The 15,376-nt window shown below is 40.0% G+C and overlaps 1 protein-coding gene across 1 annotated transcript; it reads left to right on the forward strand.

Moving 5' to 3' along the window:
* Positions 1-4,215: 4,215 nt before the first annotated feature.
* Positions 4,216-4,649, forward strand: LOC118663684 (keratin, type I cytoskeletal 23-like). Its single transcript, XM_036323530.1, has 2 exons — positions 4,216-4,412; positions 4,497-4,649. The coding sequence occupies exons 1-2, from the start codon at positions 4,254-4,256 to the stop codon at positions 4,632-4,634; spliced, it is 297 nt and encodes a 98-aa protein (XP_036179423.1). The 5' UTR covers positions 4,216-4,253; the 3' UTR covers positions 4,635-4,649.
* The last annotated feature ends 10,727 nt before the right edge of the window (positions 4,650-15,376 follow it).

Below are 15,376 nucleotides of genomic sequence, written 5' to 3' on the forward strand. Positions count from 1 at the left end.
ATGGGATTTCTGAAGTTAGACCACATAAACCCACATCTTTTGCTTATCATATTCTCCTGCTTTATCTACTTCCCCCTCTCCTTTCTCAATATATCACTTAGGCAATAATTCCCATCACAGGCTTTGCTTCTATCGAACCAACCAAATCAGAGTGTGGGTGTGGCATACATTATTGCTGACCTGTTCAGAACTTTTCTTCTACTTGAAAGAGTGGGACATGGCAGACTGATTTATTTATGTATGTATGTATGTATGTATAGTTCACAGAAGTCTGGAATATAGATGCTGCTAGAAAAAAAAATAGGCATGGAGAGAGTTGAAATGAAACTTCAACAACATTACCATCACTATATCTATGAAGATGGACATATGCCAAGGACAAATTGCACCTACTTTAAGGACTTGTCTGGGTGCCAGCTCCTAATTCTCTGTGAAAGAAACAAAATGTTCTCAATTCCTTTCACTCACTGTATTTGTTTCCTGTGGCTTCTATAACAAATTACCACAAACTGGATGTCTTGTACCAACAGAGATTTATTCTCTCATAGTTCCAGAGGCTTGACCTCAAACATCAAAGTGTTGACAAAGCCACACTCCCTCTAGGCACCCCACCGGAGAATCCTTCCTTATTTCTTCCAGCTTCTTGTGGCTGCGGGCAATCCTTAGCTTCCTTGGCTTGTGGCCACATTGCTCTAATTCCTGCCTCTGTATTCAAGTGGCCTTTTCCTCGGTGTCGGTAAATCCACCTGACGCTGGATTTAAGGTTCACCCACATAATCTGGGATGAACTCCAGATCCTTAACATAATTACATCTGCAAAGACCCCTGTTATAAACAAGGAAACCTTTACAATTTCAGAGATTAGGAGGTAGCCACATCTTTTTGGTGGCTGCCATTCAGTCTACTATATTCATCAAATTCTTTTTTTTTCCTACTGCCATATAATAATATTTCTTAAGCTTATATGTAAACTTATATTCTGTCTAGTTCTTTCAACTAAACAGCCCATTCAATACCTTAATAAATAAACATAAAAGTAAGAATATCAACTATTAATACATTTTTCTTGTGTCCCAGAAATATCCTGAAAGCTGTTATTCTTCCTGTTTTGCAGCTGAGGAAACTGAGTTTGAGATGAGCTCTAATTTTTCACACTGAGTATTTGAAACTTGGTAACTCCACTGTGCTTCTGACCCCTGTGAGAGCTAGAATAAAAAGACTTTCTAGCAAAATTCACTTTGATCCCTGGGTTCTGAGTATGAGGCAAATAGTAATGTTCTTAGGATCATAGTAGACTAAGAAGAGTTCAGGCTGGCGTGCATGGGCCCTCATTTGTACTGTAGAGTGATGTCGTAGAAAGAGCAAGTGTTCTGTGTTTTGCAGGGGTAGCTAGAGTCTTTACCTGTGTACCTTTACTAGATTTTGGAATTTGGACAAGTCACAAAATTTCTCTAAGGCTGATTCCTAACCTATTAAATTAGGATGTACCCGCTTCACCCATGTGGCTGCTTAAGGAGTAACTGAGTTAAAAGCAAAATCACCTTCCCTAGATTCAGTACACATTTATACCCAATAAATAATAATTTAATAATTTTTATATTATTAAAAGTTATCCTTCTGATGCATTTGCAGGCCACAAGCAAAAGGAAAAAAAAAAGGCATCCAGAATAACTTCCCATCTCCCCATTTTATAAAGCTTGACAAATATCCCCCACCTGCTCCACCATGCTGGCTCCCTTCCTCTACAAGTTTGGAAGACAAACCTTGAGAATATAAATCTCCTCAATCGATGCTTTCCCTACTTTGATATGTCCTTTTCTTCAATTACCCATAAAACACTCATTTCTAAAGGATAACAGGTTTACATACAGAGCAGACTATTTTCTTTTCTTACCTTCACAACCCCTACGTCACCATCACCACCGAATGTTCAAAATTTACTGTATGAACCTCCTAGACAAAAGAGATAATAAAGTCACTATTTTGCAGAAAAAGGAAGTCATTCAGCAAATTTCCTTCTACAGGGCCATTAGAAGGCTTCTACGGCCTCTTCAGCCTCACTCCTCCAAACGTGGAGCCTAGACCACCAGCCCCAGTAGCATCACCTGGGAACTTGAGAGCCATGCATTTCTACAGTGAACCCCAGAGTCAGAACCTCCGCAGTGGTCCCAGGAGGGTGTGCTTAGCCAGCCCTCCAGGTGATTCTGATGCCCGCTGAAGTTTAGACACTCCTTGCTACAGCAGTGGTTCTCAAACGTGAGCATGCATCAGAATCACCTGGAGCCTTGTTACAACGATCATTAGGCTCCTCTCCCAGAGTTTGTGGAGTTTGTGATTCATGTGCGTGGGGCTGGGCCAGAGGATCTGCATTTCTCATCAACTTCCAGATGATGCCGGTGCTGCTGGTCCAGGGACCACAATTTGAGAACTGCTGTACTACTGCACATCCGGAGGTAAATTCATCGGTTTGTTTTTCATCTCTCGATATAAAAACTTGAATAAGGAGCCTTGTCAGAAGGGAAAGAAAACAATCCACTGTCTGGAAGATTGCTTTTACATCTGGCTTTCTCATTACATGTAGGGTTCTTGTATGCTACTTGGATATTTGTTAAGAGCCAATTCTTCCACTCTCTATGGGCAGGACATTACTAAGTCTCTTCTCATCTCCATCAAAATCTCTCAGGCCCACCCTTTGCCTCCTGAGCCTGGTTATTGCTCCAAGGTGGTCCTTTCTGCCCCCAAATCTATTCTATTTCCCTTTGTGTTCATTCTTCATGTTATCACAAGGCACACCTTCCAACACTTTGGTATTAAAGTATAAAGTTTGTGAAGTTTTCAAGGGCTCTGTAGTTCCTACCGTATCAAATCTAAACTTTTTCTGAGTTTAGACCCCATCATCTAGTCTCTCTTTACAACTAGTACTTGTCTCATTCATTCACTCACTCTGTTTTGCTCACATTGGTCCCTTTCCTGTCCCACACACATAGGAATTCATTTTTCTCCTTGTTACTGTCTTTATTTGGAGTGCTCTTCTTTTCCCATCTAAACCCCACACATCCTTCAAGGCTCAGATGAAGTGCCATTTCCAACCCCAGTTTGCACACCAGCCACCACTTCTCCCTGTCCACAGCACATATTACTAGTCAGTCGTGTACCTCAAACTGAAATAACCTATACCACCTCTGGATCCTACTTAACACAACACTTCAGGCCACTGCTGCCAATCAAAGTGTGCACAGAAGATGGCATCTGTATCCTACCCCTTTGTGGCGGTTGTTAAACTACCGATAGTCTACCATCAGGTATCTATTAATTGTACTCCTTCAGAATCTCACCTAGACTGAAATATAAGGTAAGACCTGAGGAATACAAATTTGTTTTCTAATTAAACAGAAGGTATTGTAACAGATACCAGTAACTCTTACACTTGATCTGGCTGACTTTACTCTAGGGAGAGCCACATTCCCCTGAATTCCTCATCTACCACCTCAAAAGATAATATTAGAAATATTTGAATTCATTCCTTAGATTTCCACAGAATAAAGTGGGAATTATCCTCATGTTTTCAGTAGTGAAGGAAGCAGACAGATATGACATTTCTATCGTCTCAAAAGGAAACTAGCACCAAATAAGTCAATGACCCAAGCATTGTGTCTCACATAAGAGCAACGGTATAAGATAATGACAGTGTTTGACAGTGACACCATGTAAATGCCGAGCCTTATCTTAATTTGATTTCACATACATGGGAGCTAATTTTTTAAAAATCTGAAATAAACTCTTGACCTCAATCCTGTTGTTACCTGTTCATATCTTGAAATACAAAGTACTAAGAGAAATGTAGGAGAGGCACGGAGGCTGCAATTAAATCTGCTTCTTGAATTCTTCATTGTCTCGCTTTTCATGAGCTCTAATTTAAACATCTTATTTATAGTATAATGTTCTTAAGAGGTTGCTGGGTGTATTTATTTTTTTTTTCATTTTTTTTTTCAAGTACATTTGCACATTTATTTATTTATTTATTTTTTTTACCTGTCTGGTGCTATTCTTTATTTTACAAAAGTATAAGAGGAAAAATTCATATAATGTTTTGTCATCGATAACTAATAACTGAGATGCCAAACCAAACCAGTGAAAGAGTAGCAACCACGTGAGCTGAAATTTTTAAAAGATCCATTCACTGCTGCCAATCAACACACTTCCTTCTGATGCCCACAGCCCATTCATTTTCTTTCTCTGTTATTAAACAGGAAATGGAGGGACAGCCTGTGCCAAATGACTTCAAGGTCAACGTGAAGCTGAATACCACCCCAGGGGAAGATCTGATTAAGATCCTGGAGGACATGAGGCAAGAATACGAGTTTATGATAAAGAAGAAGCATCGAGACTTGGATGCTTGGTATAAAGAGCAGGTAAAAGAAAAGTGTCCAAACTCCCCAAAGGTTCCATGTCCATGTGGCCCAATGCCAACGCCTCTGCTCTTTGCTCGGACACAGTCAGCAGCCATTGCCCAGGAGACCGCCGGTCCAACCGCTGTGCAGACCAACCAGGGCAACATCCATGAGCTGAAGCGCACTTTCCAGGCCCTGGAGATTGACCTGCAGGCGCAGTGCAACAGGGTGAGTCTGAGCTAGGACCATCCTGAGTCAGGTCATGTCAGCGTAAGGAGGTAAGGAACAGATCAGGGCAGGCACCTTGTGCAACAAATGCCACGAACGTGCGGCAGAGCCGCCAAGAGAACCCCCGACACAAAGGTTTTACGCCAAGAAAATGGGCTTCAAGAGTCCAGACACTGCTCAACTCCTGGCTGCCCACGTCCCCAACCTATGAGTCAGCCTGCTTCCCCTCTTTGCATTCCCAGCAGCCACCAAGACACCTCGCAGAGTGGTCAGCGGATTCTAACTACTCAGCAAGCACGCATTATTTTTTTTTTTTTAATTTTTATTGCTTAAAGTATTACAAAGGGTATTACATATGTGTCCATTTTATCCCCCCGCCCTAGACAGTCCCCTAGCCTCCCCTATCCCCCAATGTCTTATGTCCACTGGTTATGCTTATATGCATGCATACAAGTCCTTTAGTTGATCTCTTACCCCCCTACCTTCTGCCGCTGGGTGTATTTAAATGGGGATGTTCATTGGGATGGTTCTAGCAGAAGTTGGGTCCTATCTCATTTTGCTAAGTAACAGTTCTTCTCAACTTCTAAAAACTAATGCAATTTCCTTTTTCAGTCTAATTTTTATGTTCATTGTTACTGCTCTGTATTTTTTTTTTTACCTTGGGCTGTGGGAGTTTAATAATGTTTTTAGTTTTAATATTGTTACTAATATTTGTAATCTTCATATCATGATATTGGTATCTTCCTATACAACTTCCCATACCTCTTGACATTTAAAAAAAGTAAGTAAAGTTTAGAGTAGAGAATAAGTTAAAAATAGTGTGAATTAGAAACTGAAAAAATAGTGAAAAGTATAGGCTATGTTTTAAATATATATGTTTTAAATGGGCTTAGAAAATAAACAGAAGTGATTTTCCAACTGTACATAAAGTTGCTTTCCCTACCTACTCTTATTATCAGCTAATACATGACTTGGGTAATAAGTACAATTATATTATTTATGGCTTACTGGAATAATATGATGCCAGTATATAGGGCCCCATGCATTTTAGATTAATTATACACTGGCCTCTCTTATTCTCCCCAAATTACCTGTTTTAGGTTGAGTTCTCCAGAAGTAGACCCCGAGACCTGTGTAAGCTCTTTAGGAGGGACATGGTCCAACAGAAACTGGTAAGAGATGTGAGAAAGGGCAGGGAAGGGGACAAAACCATGAAAGGGTGATTTCAGGTCTCAACCTCTGCCTGATCTGCGAGGGAGCTTCAAGTGTTTATCTCTCATTGAGACAAGGGGGCCGGGCTTTCGCACTTACTAGTCATTGGCTACTGGTAACCCGCCCCCCTCCTCCGCACAGGAACATAGCCTCCCAGGGCCTTCTGCCTCTCAGTTTGCCCCATGGTCCGCAAACCACAGCTCTCGAGCCACATGTGGCTCTTTGGCACCTTGAGTATGGCTCTTCCACAAAATACCACGTGCGGGCACGCACATACAGTGCGATTGAAACTTCGTAGCCCATGCGCAGAAGTCAGTATTTTGTGGAAGAGCCACACTGAAGGGGCCAAAGAGCCATATGTGGCTGGCGAGCCGTGGTTTGCCGAGCCACAGTTTGCCAACCACTGTTGGGCGAATCATCTCCAGTTGCTAAGAGTAGGTCTATAAAGAAGACTGTAATTGCCAGGTGTTTCCATTGATCATCTTGTCCATCAGGTCAGCTATGAGGATGCATCATTGCTTCATCTAAGGATGCTTTTTTTGTGTGTGGAGAATAGCCTCCAGCCATACTCTTTCCAGCCCATCAGAACTTCACCACAAAAAGTATTCTGCCAGGTCATAGACCTCCACAATTCCTATTTGCCCTTACTTCCAAATGCAGGGACACCATCTTTTCTTCATCAGGTTTCCCCTCTCTTCAACCATGCTACTGCTACATAACAGAACACAAACACAATTTCAAAGTCTTAAAACAAGAACTATTCATTTAGTATAGAAGTCTATGGGTTGGCAAGTTGGTCTGGGACCAGCTGGGTGGTTCTTCTGGTTATTCTGGTCTTGTTGGAAGTGCCCTTGTGTGTCTGAGGTCAGCTGCAGGTCAGGTAGGAGGCTTTCCTGATGTTTAATGAACTCTATCTTATCTCTCAGCTGTGACAAGCGGAATCATTCATGTCTTCTCCATGTAAAATGTGTTCTCTCATCCTTCGACAAGTTATACCAAGCTTATTTATGACAGTGACAGGAACACCTACAGAACAAATGGCATTGTGTAACATCTCCTGAGGTCTAGGCTCAGCACTAGCCAACTATCACTTCTGCACAGGTTTTATTAATCAAAGCAGCTCACACAGCCAGGTCAGGTTCAAGAGGTGGAAATTAGATGCAGAGTCATATTGCAAAGGGCATAGATACAAATGTAAACAATTGTGTTTATGCTTTTCAACATACCACTACCCTCCTACTCTCAGAAACATTAACTTAATTCCAGGATAAGCCTAATCTTCCCAACAAAGTTTCAGGTAGAGGTTACCTCCTGACTGACACTCAAAGATGCTGTCTCTCACTCCAGTACAAAGTCTTGTCTGCTATTGGGCAGGGAATTAGTCAAAATTCTACAGATTCTACAGAGAGATAGCATCCATAAGATATATAGAGACATATAGAAAGAGATTTATTGTGAGGGATTCACTCTTCCAGAAACCCCTTCACAGGCAGAGAAATAACCTTTACCAGTTATCTGGGCATCCTTAGCCCATGAAGTTGACACATAAACCATCTCAGGCCTAGAGAGTAGAGAGAGGAGTTAAGCTCATTATAAGATAGAAATTACTCTCAGTAGATTATCCCTCTAGATATATTCAATAATGTTTATTTTATGTTCATTTTGTGTATTGTGTGGGGGGGAGTGAGTGTGACATGCATCTTGTTTATCTCCAGGTGACTTCTAATGATTGAAATCACAAAAGGGAGTAAGAACATAATTCTATTTTCACATGCTGGGCACAATTAGCTGTTTTGCCTTGGAGATCATGCCCAGTAATTCTAACTTGTGAATTGGATAATGATAAAGGTTCTTTTGTGCCCACATTCAGGTGTCCATTTTAAATAAGATAATTCATAACTAAAGCCTGTCCACAGAGTGTGAGGCTGAGGAAAGATCTCTACAAGTTTCAAATGATCCAATGTTATCTCCAAAGAATTTCTTCACAAGAGAGAAACATATTTTATCAGTTCTAAGATATTCATTTTTCATATTTTAACATCTCTGAAATTGAGATGTATCTTCAAATTCATCTCTTAAGATTATTTGGCAGCATTTTCCTAATGGCCTATAGAATAGTGTGAATCTTACAACCAATGTTGTCTTAGACTCAATGATATACAAGAAGAAGTAGTTGTTTCCTCATATAAAACACTGGCCTGTAACACGCACATGATTACTAAACGTGTAACAGGCAAGCCTTTTGACATGACTGCTCAGTAATTTAGTAGGTTTCACTTTTTGAACACTGAGTAAATTAAATTCCCGGTTCAGCCAGGTGGAGTATATGCATGGGGTAGGATGACCATGCTAGCAAGCATCAGAGGTATTCTTCAAAATCATCATCAAACACTTGAGTGAAAGGGAGGAAAAAAACTTTTCTGGCTGTTTTAATAATCAGTTTAAATTTAAAATTAGCTGCACTGTGTAAAATAAGTGTCACTGAGTTACTATCAAAAAGTAGCCTTAGCACCCTAGCTGGTGTTGCTCAGTGGTTAGAGTGTAGGCCCATGCAATAAAGGGTCACAGGTTTGCTTCCTGGTCAAGGGGGCATATCTGGGCTGAAGGTTTGATCCCCCACTTCAGTCTGGACACCAGTCGATGTGTCTGTCTCACATTGATGTTTCTCTCTCTCCCCACTTCCTCCCTGCCATTCTCTCTAAAAATCAATGGAAAAAAATATCATCAGGTGAGGATTTGCAAAAAATAAATAAATAAGAGTAGCTTTAGCTGCATAAAATTATGATAAGTCTCTAGGCTTATAGATCTAGTAAAAGAAATTTCATAGGAATCAACTGAGTGAGACCTGGCATTTCCAACTTCACCCTCCAGGTTCATGCCTTATATACTCTGTTTGAAAATATTTTTCCTAGTTACCAGGTGAAAAGCGTTCCCAAATCCAATTTCAATATGTGGAGATGGGGACTCACCCGATACCAACGAACAATTCTCAGATACCAGCAGGATGTCTGAGAATTCAACTTAATTCTGACACTCTAGGTAGCATCAGATTCTACAGGTTAAGTGCTCAGTCCTACAAGAGTGTCCCCTCCCCCACCCACCACACACACTCACACATTTCAGATGGCTGTCACCAGCCCAGGCTCTTACCTGTGCTTCTTACCGACTGGCTATAGATTGGAGGTTCCAATGACTCCCTCCAATCCAGAATGCCAATTATAAGTCCAGGTTGTTACCTATACTTCTGACTGACTGGCTATAAGTCAGAAGTTCTCATACCTCCCTCCTTGGGTTCAATTAATTTTCTAGAACAGCTCACAGAACTCAGAGAAACAGTTTACTACTTGCTAGATCACTTGTTTATTGTCAAAGGATATATATAACTCAGGAACAGCCAGATGGAAGAGATGCAGAGGACAAGGAATGTGGGAAAAGCCTCAAAGCTTCCTAGCCTCTCTGGGTGTGCCACTTTCCCCAACCTTCATGTGTTCACCAACCCAGAAGCTCCCGGAACTCCATCCTCTTGGGTGTTCTGGAGGCTTCATTACATAGGCAGTACTGATTAAATCACTGGCCATTATAATTGGTCTCCAGACCCTGGAGATTGTAGAGGTGGGACTAAAAGTTCCAATCCTTAAATCCCATAGTTGGTTCTCCTGGCCCCTTCCTGAAGTATATCCCCAAAGTTACCTCACTAACATAATAGAGGACATTGCTTTTATTCTCAACACTTAGAAAGTTCTAAGAGTTTTAAGATCCCTGAGCCAGGAATTGTAGATGAAGACCAAGTATATATGAGAAGTATATTAGTTCATTCAGATGATCAAAAATATATTCCTTATAAAACTCACAATATTGCACCAAAACTGATATCCAGTATGTATCCAACCCATCCAAATGTCCTCATACATTTAGGTAAAAATGTATGTGTGAGATAATTAAGGGAATTTAAAAAGTCTCTTTTCTGCAGTTTTCCACATCTTGTCGGCTTTCCCCAATACATATATATTCTCTTGATAATCAGAAAATTTGTTTAAATGAAGGAAAGGTTATCTGTTGAATAGCACAATAGATCACTACAAACACAAAATTAACAAGATAATAACAAAAGCTAACTCGATTGTTGCACTCGCTGTATGCCAGGCCACTGACCAATGGAACCCTCACATTTTCACGTGGTTGGAACGACTGTCATCTCCACTTTCCAGATGAGGAAACAGTGACACAGGACTACATAGCTTGCCTAAGACCACAGTCTCTTAATGGGGAAGAAGATTTGAAGATGAGCAATCAAGCTCCAGAGTCCATGCACTTACATTTTGATGAAAAAATAGGAAATGAACATGAATAAGCAGATCAGAGCCTCAAGAAGTCATTCTATTTTATGACCTCTTTGTAGCTGTGCTGTGAATGGATAATTTTGTCTATCTACACCCAAACTTCCTTTTTTTAAATATGGGTGTACTGGCATTAATAACTGGCCCCTTATAAGGAGCAAATGAAATAATGAACATAAATATGTTTTGTAGACTGTCAAGTGATGTGCATATATGCTATTAGTAATACCATCCTCTTTCTCCTTCAAGGCATGGGTAAGAAAACAGGAAGTGGCTACTTCCCCAGAGCTCCAATCACACTGCTTTCTCCTATTCTGACAATAAAGTACTGACCTATTTTTTCATATCTCAGAACTACAGTCAGTAGCTATAATTCTCACTGTGCTATCAGTGTCTTGCTCAGGATTTCACAAGCAACACAGTAAATGCAGTGCGCGCAACAGACATTGATAATCAAGCATAGATCTCATGCTGGCTTTTCTGAAGCTCAAATGCTGCCTCTGAATCCTTCTTAAGATGTGATCTAAACAGACACTTGCTATTACCAGCCAAACATAATAAACGGTTGATGTAAAACCTATTTGCCATTCCTGCTGCAAAGCAGTCAAAAGACAGAAGTTAGAATTAAAACGTAGAGGAACTCGTTCAAATACAAAGTTTATATTATAAGTAGGGCTACTTCTGTTCTGACACTAATTGCAGGTGATGAGGCCTTTTGCATCTCCATTTCCTCCTGGTTCTAAAGAAAGAGTTGGATTCTGGTCTCTAGCAAAATGAGTTTTAATTTAGACCTATTCCTTTTCTAACATCTTCAAAATTACTTTCTGCCTTTCCTCTTATGTACATGAATTCCACCCCTAATGCTTTCTCTCAACCCATTTAAGCCATATGTTGACACTCTCAAACTCCATGTCTACTACAAAGCTGTTCCTTGGCTACTCCAGTTGATAGGGACCTCACCTTCCACTGACTGACTTTAACATTAGTCGTCCACTCAGTTGGCATCATAAATTCTGGTGAACTAGACTGTAAGCTCCCTGGAGGGCAGCTCTAGGAATCACATGTCTTTCATTCTCAGTGCCTTGCACATAATTTTATCCGTGGTAAAATGCTTAATGATAAGTGCCTGAGTTTACTTTAAGCTCTATAATTTTCAAAGAACTTTCAAGTTATTTTGTTCTAAATTGACCCCCTCAATTTCCTTGATAATGTTAACCTTAGAAATGTTGGTTAATGCTAATATTTAGGAAAGGACTAAAACTAAACTTTCAAGTTGTACTTTAAAAACATCTATTTTTCTCCATAAAGACTATAGCTTATGTCATTATATCAGGAGTATAAATTGGGGGGAAAGAAGAGGTGAAAAAAAGGTCTCAAATAATAAACTCAGGATCATTTCTTAGGATTCAGCTTTAGCATAAATCATTCTGAGGCTGATTCTAAATACTTCTTTTAGTTATTTTATTTAATGTAATTTCATAGATTTAAACATATTTTATAATTCAATTATAATATGATTGATATAAAGGACAAGGTATTAGTTTATAATGTGAATACGTTTTGTAATTTGAACATAAATATTATATATTATAGTCAAATATTTTATAATTATATTTAATACTTTATACAATTATTATTTTTTTACCTTATTTCTTTTCCCCTAAAAATTTGTGAGATAGATATTTAGAGTATAGTTGAAGTAAGATGTATATTAAAAAAGATTTATATAGTTTCAACTCTAAACCCACTTCCCATTTATGTCCCTTTGTTTTTATTTTGATGTGAAACATTTTGCTTTGCTTTTCCCTTTCTAATGCTGGCTTCCTTTATAGTTAGCCCTGTAGTTAGGGCTGCAGGCTTACATCAGAGGGCATAAAGAAAGTAGAAGGGATTAAGACACAGTTGGATTATATGATAAGGAATCAGCCTGGAACAGACATTTCATTATCACCACCCCTGGAATTTGAGCTTTTTTTTTTTTTTTTTCATCAAAGGGTGGGGAGAAAAATGGGGGGAAATCTTCAAAATGGACTTCCTTTCATTTCTACTTCAATTCACTGCAGTTGGGTGTTCAGTACATTCCACACTCTCAGACCTTGAAAGAATTTGGATTTGACTTTGACACATTGGAAACTTCAGTTCAAGCAGATCTGACAGGAGGAGACAGATGCCTAAACAGATGCAGTTTGTACAGAGAGAGATTATTTTTTTAACCAAAAGTTGCAGATTTTTCTTCTATAAAAACCTTTTTCCCTGATGAGATAAGTTTTAAAGTGTGAAATTTTTGACATTTTTCTTTGCACATCACGGGCTTACTCTGTTTATGTGTGTGTATGTGTGTGTGTGTGTGTGTGTGTGTGTGTGTGTGTGTGTGTGTGTGTATAAATGTAATGTAATTGTCCTATGGTGGGTTGAGAAGCCAATATTCAGTTTCTGTCAAAACCCCAGGGATATTGCTGTGGTTTTGAATCTTCTAGCACTTCACTGAGCTTACCGGGGGGCCTGTTTTCCCCGAGGTGTGAATTGCTGCAAAAATTAAAATGTGGCCAAATGCTGGAATTTCTGTTGACAAGCTGATGAGGTCCATGTCCCTGAAGTTTCTCTTAAGTCTCACTGATCCTGTCAGGGAAATCACTACACCTGCTTCTAATTGCTACCTGAGGAGAAGACTAGGACTTCACAGGCATCTGAGAAGGTTGTGAAAAAGAGGTGAGAACTCTAGTCAAAGAAAGAAGAATTTCATACAGCTAAGGGTGAACTGAGCTGGTGTGAAGTGGATAAATGACCTCACGTTTTATATCTCCATTAACAAACATCCAAGAAGAACAATACAGACATAAAGACAATGAAACAAGTACTCTTCACAACAGTCCTACAGTTTCTGTGACCATGCACAAAACATACCACTTAAGTTGGCTCATTGACCAACGTTGGCGGACCAACACTGACCCGCAATATTTCTGAGACAGGAAATCCAAGAAAAAATGCACATCATTAGTCATTATAAAATTCAAATCAAAAGCACAATGAAGTACCGCTTTGTATAACCTAGGAAAACTATAATTCAAAGACAAGTAATAGCAAATGTTGGCAAGAATGTGGACAAATTAAAATCCTCACATATTGCTGCATATATCACAGTTTCTTTATCCAGTCATCCATTGAGATACCCAAAGGGAGAAGCTATGTAAACCCTTTATGTTCCAGAACTTTCTAGTGAGATCAAGCCAAAGCTAGATTCCATTGGCACCTGTATTCATGCCTGACTTCTTCCCTGTCCATCCTGCTTCCTTCACTCATAATCAGGTTCCTCCTGAGAGTCCCTCTGTCAAGCCAACCTGTGTACCAAAATCCCTAGCACGGGTTGTTTTTAAGGACCCAACCTAAGATAGTTGTCATTTAAAATGAACATAAACACTAACATAAATATGTCATTTAAAAATTACAGTAATTTATGCTTTCTGACATTTGTTTTATCTTTTAGCATAGTCTCTAGGAGAGGTACAAAATCTGACAGAAATCCTGAACAAGTGAAAGGCCGATTTGCTTTTTGAACCAAGACTCGGGGAAACAGGTGGGCCAGCCATCTGTTGGTGGGCTGGCGATGATCTTCCCTGAAATGTGTCGGTGCAGGCTTCACTTCACATAAGACTCAAGACCTGCAATGTGCCAAGGGAAATGAGCTAGGAAACCGAGGCAGGTGAATGCAGTCGAATGCCATGGCGCTTTAGAAAATGTCACTTGGAGCCAGCCGTATGCTTTTCCATTGAAGAGCCCTTTCACTTTATCTCTAGACAGGAGACGGCACAGGCAGTCAGCACAGATACCCGAGCTCCCCTTGTCATCAGGGCCAACCAACCGCTGCCACCCTGCACTTTCTGGATTCCTGTGAGGTGACCAGTTTTGTCACCTCAGGCTGCTCATTGTTTGACAAATGCCAAGGCTTCTAGGAGGATGCCTCTCTCCCGTGGTTCACGAAGCAGTGTGCAGACTAGAGAAAACACACCACAGGCTCTGAGCAAGAACAAATGGAAGATGTCCATACCAGCCAAATACAGACCCCGGGAAACGTAAGCCAGAGAAAGAAGCACACCTTAGCTAACTACTAGTACACACTCGGGCTCTTTCACTTGCAGTAATTTATTTATTTATGCAGAACTCCCCTTTCAGAGGGTTTTCTTTTTTTTCCCTACAAATTACCAGGCTGAAATCACCAGCATTTGCTGAAGGTTTTGTAGATAAAAGGGAAAGGAAAGGGCAAAGGAATGGGAAGAGGCTGTGATGGAACCAAAAATAGAATTCCCAGAACTCAAAAATCATCCCTTAAGTACCAATGAGTAATTAATCTGATGCTCGGCACAAAACAAAAACCCCTCATTCCCTTGCTAATTAGAAGCCAATTCCCAGAATTGGCTAAATATTCTGGTTCACTCAGGTAATAGAACAATGTACAGCCATTTATGAAAAAGGAGACATTATATGTTTTGATATGAATGCTCTCCAAGATAAAACGTTTAATGGAAAAAAAGTGAAGATGCAAAACAGTAATGCAAAATATTTTTAGCAAAACAATGAAGATTCATTTTTATATATGTGCATGTATATGAATGCATATATGTGTATGTAATATATGGAATATGATATATATAAACACACACATGTATATTTGGAAGAAGATTGGGAAAGGGGTGTAGGAAGGAGATTGTTTTTACTATTTACCCTTTCCCTAGAATATTTTTCCATGTGCATTTACAACCTCCTCAAAAACATCTAAAAGAATACAACCAAAACAGGTGATAATGTGCTAAACAATATGACTTTTTGTAGAGGGTGGACAGTTAACTACTGCTATTCTTACTTGCTACGTCAAATTTTTATTATGTTGCCTCAGCTGGGTGACTCGGTTGGTCGGAACATTGTCCCATACACCAAAAAGGTTTCAGGTTTGATTCCTGTTCAGGTTGACCCTGGGTCAGAGCACATACAGGAGGCAGCCTATGGATGTTTCTCTCTCATATTTTTTATTATATATACACTAGAGGCCCGATGCATGAAAATTCGTGCAAGAGTAGGCCTTCCTTCTCCTGGCTGTTGGCACTGGCTTCCCTCTGGCATCTTCCCTCCGTGCTGGCTTCCCTCAGGCCAACCCCAGGCACCAGGGACCCAGGCTGCTTCCCTCTAGCCCTGGCTTCGTCAGGAAGGATGTCC

This window comes from Myotis myotis, unplaced genomic scaffold, assembly GCF_014108235.1.
Source record: "Myotis myotis isolate mMyoMyo1 unplaced genomic scaffold, mMyoMyo1.p scaffold_m19_p_9, whole genome shotgun sequence".
Classification (NCBI taxonomy): domain Eukaryota; kingdom Metazoa; phylum Chordata; class Mammalia; order Chiroptera; family Vespertilionidae; genus Myotis; species Myotis myotis.

Excerpts from the sequence above, each read along its gene's own strand:
- LOC118663684 (XM_036323530.1), top strand. The coding sequence starts at position 4,254 with ATGGAGGGACAGCCTGTGCCAAATGACTTCAAGGTCAACGTGAAGCTG. Across the intron at positions 4,413-4,496 it reads ATGCTTGGTATAAAGAGCAG|TCAGCAGCCATTGCCCAGGA; the intron begins GTAAAAGAAAAG and ends GCTCGGACACAG.